Source organism: Cynocephalus volans, chromosome 10 (genome assembly GCF_027409185.1).
Source record: "Cynocephalus volans isolate mCynVol1 chromosome 10, mCynVol1.pri, whole genome shotgun sequence".
NCBI lineage: Eukaryota > Metazoa > Chordata > Mammalia > Dermoptera > Cynocephalidae > Cynocephalus > Cynocephalus volans.
In genome coordinates this window covers 91,042,231-91,048,156 of record NC_084469.1, presented here as the reverse complement: position 1 = coordinate 91,048,156, position 5,926 = coordinate 91,042,231, and the positions used below count along the sequence as shown (strand labels likewise).

Genomic DNA, 5,926 nt, shown 5'->3' with positions numbered 1-5,926 from the left:
GGCCTTGCTGATAAAAATCCCAGCTTGTAGCTGAGGCTGGACTCCTTAGCCAGGTTTGAAAAGGATGGAAGCTTCCAGGTTTTGTGAAACACTGAAAAGGGTTTGAGATCCTCACTACTGCCTAAGGGGTTACCAATCAAGCCTCCTCAGCTCCATTTCCTCTCCTGCCTCACTACCCGTCATTGAGGAGTCAACTGGGGTCTCTTTGAGATACAGCCAGGGTGTGTCTCCTCCATGGATCTGCCCAGGAGAGAGAACTATGACACTTCAACCAATCTGCCAGTCTAGAGAGCTCCAGAGGGCAAAAGAAAGTTTCCCACATGCATCCCCTCCTACCCCTCCTAGAGGGTCACTTCGTGTGTGTGTGTGTGTGTGTGTGTGTGTGTGTGTGTGTGTGTGTGTGTGTGTGTGTGTGTGTGTGTGTGTGTGTGTGTGTGTTTAAGACCATCAACAGGGAAGTAAGCGCATTTCCAATTTTATTCCCTTTGTTAAGCCCTTTCTGAGGCAGAAGGGGCAAAGGAGCCGGGGTTGCCCCACAGAACCATCAAGTAGGGATCTTGAGGGGTCTTTAGTTGGTCAGCTGAGGTGAAAGACCCCTATCTTTCCTCATGGTCCTGGTTTACCACAATTAATAGGGGAAAGGTTTTCCAAGGGGGGATTCCGGGCTTCTCACCATTCATCAGGGCATCTTCCCAAACTCCTCAGCAAAAAGCCTGCTCTTCTCACAGTTAAATACAGAAAAGGACACTCTCCTTGAGGAGCCGGGGTGAGTATGTTCTTCGAGGTCAAGAGAAGGGTGTCACATTCTCTCTGTCCATGTCTTTGGATAAGTAGATCTCAGCTTGACATTGTCCAGCTCGCTGGTGCCCCAGGCACTCCCAAGTCTTCATGGAGGGGTCCGACCTGTCATCATACATCGGAAAAGGTCAGGAATCTCTCGCGGTCCATCACGGGGCTTTATAGGTCCTCCACGTCGCCAAGAAGACGTTTCCCCAATCGTCGAGCTAGTCTCTCAAGACTTCCCACCTTTTATCAGGCGGGTTCCCTGGTGCCCCACCCCCACGCAACCAGGCAGGTCCCCCAGTTTCCCTGAGCCATCGAGCGAGCCCTTTTGCATGTCACTGTCCTTCGGACCGGGTCTCCGGTGCCCTTGGGCTCCTTGGATCGTCATCGTCGTCAGACGGGATCCCCACAGTCTCCGTGCCGCCGGGCTCCTCGGTTCTGCCCCGCGGGCGCACGAAGGCGCCCATTGCCGTGGCGTGTCCGAAGCGCAGCAGCTGTAGCTGGCGCCGCCCGCGGCGGTAGAGGTACTCGATGCGTAGCACGTCGGAGCGTGGGAGGCAGGCGTTTTGCCGGAACTCGGCCCGCACCCGTGCCTCGGCGCCCGGCTTCCCGCGCCCGGCGCGCAGCAGCTCGCGGTACAGGCTCAGAACTTGCCTCTGCAGCCGGCTGGGCCGGCTCATGATGGCAGCTGGGCTGCGGGAACACCCAGCAACGTAACAACTCAGCAACCACTTCCGCCACGCGCCTTCCAAAACCTCCGCCTCCTGCCTCCGACTATCCGGCGCCGTCGCCCCCGATTGGCTGTCATTGCAGTCCCGTCACAGCGGCCTGCGTAGAGGGCGGGGCCGCTAGTGCACTGGTCTGGCCCGAGGGGAATCGGTGTCTTTGAGGGGTCTGAAGTTCTGAGGACAGTGGCACCTGGGTCTGGGAGTAGGAGGGAGCTAGGAGCTCGGACTCTTAGTCTTGGGTTGAAGGGAACGGGGGTCCTGATCTAATTCCTGGGTCCTGGGAGAAGGGGTTCGGACGCTTGGGTCTTCAAGGGCGCGGGGTCACAGGGAGAGGGAAGACAGGCACAAGCATGTTTTTGTCATCAGTTATTTAAACCATCTCTGGAAGGTCTGTGCGTTCTCCCCGCCATGGCAGGCCTGTGTCGGGGGTCCCAGCCTTGGGGACGCGCAGAGGGACAAGGTCATTCCGTGAAATGTTGGGTCACGGCCAGTTGGACAAGCTTCTCTGTGCTGTGGGAAAACAAGCAGAGAGAGGGTGTGGGCGCCAAGCTTCCAAAAGTAGCGTGTGGCTCAGGTAGTTGGGCTGGTGGAGGGAAAGTCCTCAACAGCTGTTAGTCCAGCATTCTCTGAACTTGTCGGCTAGTCTGGCACCCCGGAGTCCTTCCGGGAGCATCAGGTCGTTGGCCGCTATTCCGTTGTAGTCCCCGCAGGCTGCCCGGAGGGGTCAACGTAGCTGTGTCCCTGCTGGCCTCCCCGGGCCCCACCAGCACCCGGACCATCTGGGGACTGCTGGATGATAACCTCGAAGCCCTCGGCCCAGCGCGCAATCACGCCCCCGAACACGTGGGACCGCAGCCGCGTAGGGCGTCCTGGGCGTCCGTTCACCTGCAGAGAGCAGGGGTGGGTCAGGGGCGGGGAAGGGGAGCTCAGAAACCGCTGTGAATCCTGTCCTCTGTATCTCTATCAGAAATGTATATCCAAGTCTTTGCTAGAATAAGATCTGGGATTTGCTTTAAAATCCCCTGTGCGAACAAAAAAAGAGTGGGAGGAAAAGATGAAATCAAGAACGGCAAAATATTTGTAACCGTGATGAACTCATGGTATTTCATACACTATTCTTATTTTGTGATGCTTGAAAATTTTTCGCAATAAACACTTTCTTAAAAGGGAGCGTTATAGAAAAAACCGACCACATTTCTCCCACCTGTGTCTTCATCATCTAATAATTGTTTACTGAGCACTTACTATGTGTTCAATTGTGCTCAGGCACAATTCCACGTGCCTTAATATTTTATTATTTCTTATTTTATAGGAATTATGACATGGTTTATTAGTATAATAAAACATGCAATATAATGTGATGCAACATATTTTAATATATTGCCACCTAATTTACATTATTTTATGTAATACTTTTATTTTTAGTGAGTATTTCAAATAGTTTATTAAACATTTATTTTAATATTTTAAATGATAGTTGCTATTTAATACTTATGGCACTTTACCAAGGTAGATTTATAGTACTATCTGCCTCTTACTGATTAGAAAATTGAGGCCTAGAGAAGTAACATACCTTGCCCAGGTTCGCACAGCTGGTAAATGGCAGGGCCAGTTTGAATCAAGGGAATCTGATTTCAGGACCTGTGTTCTTAACCATTCTACTATGTATACCACCTCTCCAATATTGTAAAAGTAGCTGCAAGGACGGTCACAGCTTAAACATATTGAGCACTTAGCATATGCCAAGCACTTTACAGGTATCCTCACAGCCACCCTATGTGATGGGTACTACATTTACCACTTTTTGTGCATGAGCAAACTGAGGCATAGAGAGAGGTTGAGTCAGTTGACAAGGTTACACTAGGTATTTGAGACACAAAGTCTTTCAACCCTTTAACCAAGTCTCTTGCTTAGCTTATCTGCCAGGTTGTGCCAGATATGCTGGCTGTTCTCTCACTGGCCCATCCTCCCACACCTACAGTTAGCCTGGAACCACATAGCTGGATTCCATTTCTCAGCACAGAATTTCAGATTTTGCCCCCTTATAAGTACTATCCATTTTGCCTGGCCAGATTTCAATTCTCCTGCTGCTAGTTTGCTTCCATGTTCCGAGGGGAGCCATCCATCCCCTACCCTGGCATCTCTCCTGGATTTCCAACCCCTCCCTGTCTGGCCACTTCCCATCAGCACTTAAACATCCCTGAGTCTCAAACACCTCAAAATCATAACAATAATAAGTCATTTCTAAGATAACCCTTGCCCTCTGTCTCTTCCTGGCTCATCTTCATTCTCTCCTTTCTGCATGGACAACTTGTCAAGAGGTGTCTGTGCCTGCTGTCTCCACTTGCTCAAGTCTCACTCCTGAACCCTGTAATCCAGATGCTGCTCCTTTGCTCCCTGGACCTCGTGATTTCTTAAGTCAGCAACGGCCTCCTTGGCCCTAAGTCCAAGGACATTTACTGGGCTATTACATTATACTCATTAGTTGATTTTTCACCACAGCCTTGATCTGAAATGCTCCCTCCTGCTCTCTTCCCATGCCTAACTTTAGCTCTCAGCTCATTTGTCACCTCCTTCAGAAAGCCTCACCAATCTCCTAAACGGGTGCACTTCCTCTGGCTCCCACACTGCCAGTGCTTCCCCCATCACAGTTCTGATCACTCTGGCCTGTGCTTCCCTTATTAAAAACTTAATCACTCAGTCAGTAGTTCCCAGGAGTTCAACAGACCTTGGGTCAAGGTGAGGTAAGAGGGTCCTGAGAAATCGAGGGCCAGGTTTGTGTGGGGTCAGAGGAGATCAGAGCAATGACATTTAGCCAGTGGAGGTCACTGTGAAGTTGGAGGATCACAGGAGAACAGTTCTGTGTTAGAAGGACATGGAGGTCAGTGAAGGATCCGCAGGTCCTAGGGATCAATGCCAAATTATGCACAGGTCTTGGCTAGGACTGGGGAAGTCCCTCGCCCATATTTCACAATTGGGCCCCACGGCTGCACAGCCATCCCTAAAGCCAACAATCACTGTGGTTTCCCGGCAAGGCAGCCAGGACAGAGCGGGAAGTCAGCAATGACATGGAACCAGCCAAGATCTTGAGGCGTGGAACACACCAGTGTGGCTAGCTCATGGGCACAAGGCATGATAGGCATAGGTGCAAGGCCACTGAAGCCATCAAAGGTGGTAAAGAGGCTCCCAGGCACTAGGCAACATGTGGCACCCTCCCTAGCCTTACAGCATGGCACACCCCCACCCAGGATGCAGCCTGCACCCTGTGGATAGGAAAAGGGCCCACACTGGAGGCCTTAGCCATACACACACAGCATTCCTGGCAGATGGGAAGGATCGGTGCGTCTCCAACCTGCAGAAACAGAGACTCAAAATCTGATCCAAAAAGCCATAATGAACAACATCAACAATGAAGTCACATGTGTAACACATATTAAAAACAAAGGACTAATTTCCCTAATATCTAAAGAGTTCCTAGAAATCAAAAAGAAAAAGACCAACAACCCAATACTTTAAAAATGGACAGAGACTATTCAGAGTGTTAACAGAAAAGGAAATACATATGTTTCTTCAGCATTTGAAAAGATGCTTAACTTTCTAATAAGACAAGTACAAATTAAAAGTCCACTGAGATATTTTTTCACCCATGAGATGGGCAAAAATAAAAAAGTTTGATAAGTTTCCCCAATTGCCCACAAAATATCTCCTATAACTGTTCATTTCAAAACAGGATCCAGTCAAGGTTTGAACTGAACTCGACTGGTGTTTTTAAAGTCTCTTTTAATCTAGGACAGTTGCTCTGCTTGTTGTGGTGTTTAAAAACTCTAAGAACTCTCTGAAGATTCCAGTGTGTGGCCAGCCTTGTCAACACTGGCATGGAGTGGACATGCAATGGCAGATGTGTCTGCTCTTCTCCTTGTTCGTCCTGGTGTGGGCATCTCTCCATTTCTAAGGTCACTCGGGTTTAAACATCCATGTTTTTCCTCTCAAGTGGTCCTTAATCTCCAAGACTACTATGCCAACCAGCCTGGGGGGGTCATTCTTTATTTCTCAATGGACTCAAGGAGATGCTAAACCTCAAAGGGAATACTATTCCCCACTGCCGAGTCCATTCATGGTTTTCTGATAGCAGCCTCTTAGTTTGTCTTTGGGGAACCAGCCCCACTCTCAGTCTATGAGCTTACCTAGGTGATAACCCTACCCTCTGGCTTTAGCTCTGTGCACGTGTCCCAGGCCTGGCCACAGACAAATCGGAGTACACCCTCCCCTGGCCCCTGGGATTGATTCAGGGATGAGCAAATGACCTCCAATGGGATAATGAGAATCAGCCCTGGGACTTCTGCTAAAACTATTGAGAAAGAAGTGCTGTCTTCCCAGTACGTAATCCTGGAGCAGTGGAAGGCCACCTCTGCCCC

At 49.9% G+C, this 5,926-nt stretch overlaps 1 protein-coding gene across 1 annotated transcript; it reads right to left on the bottom strand.

Annotated features, from left to right (window-relative positions):
- Positions 1-459: 459 nt before the first annotated feature.
- On the bottom strand, positions 460-1,513 carry SDHAF1 (succinate dehydrogenase complex assembly factor 1). Its single transcript, XM_063112575.1, has one exon. The coding sequence runs from the start codon at positions 1,461-1,463 to the stop codon at positions 1,119-1,121; it is 345 nt and encodes a 114-aa protein (XP_062968645.1). The 5' UTR covers positions 1,464-1,513; the 3' UTR covers positions 460-1,118.
- Between the last annotated feature and the right edge of the window lie 4,413 nt (positions 1,514-5,926).

Coding starts and splice junctions, on each gene's coding strand:
- SDHAF1 (XM_063112575.1), bottom strand. CDS start 1,463: ATGAGCCGGCCCAGCCGGCTGCAGAGGCAAGTTCTGAGCCTGTACCGC.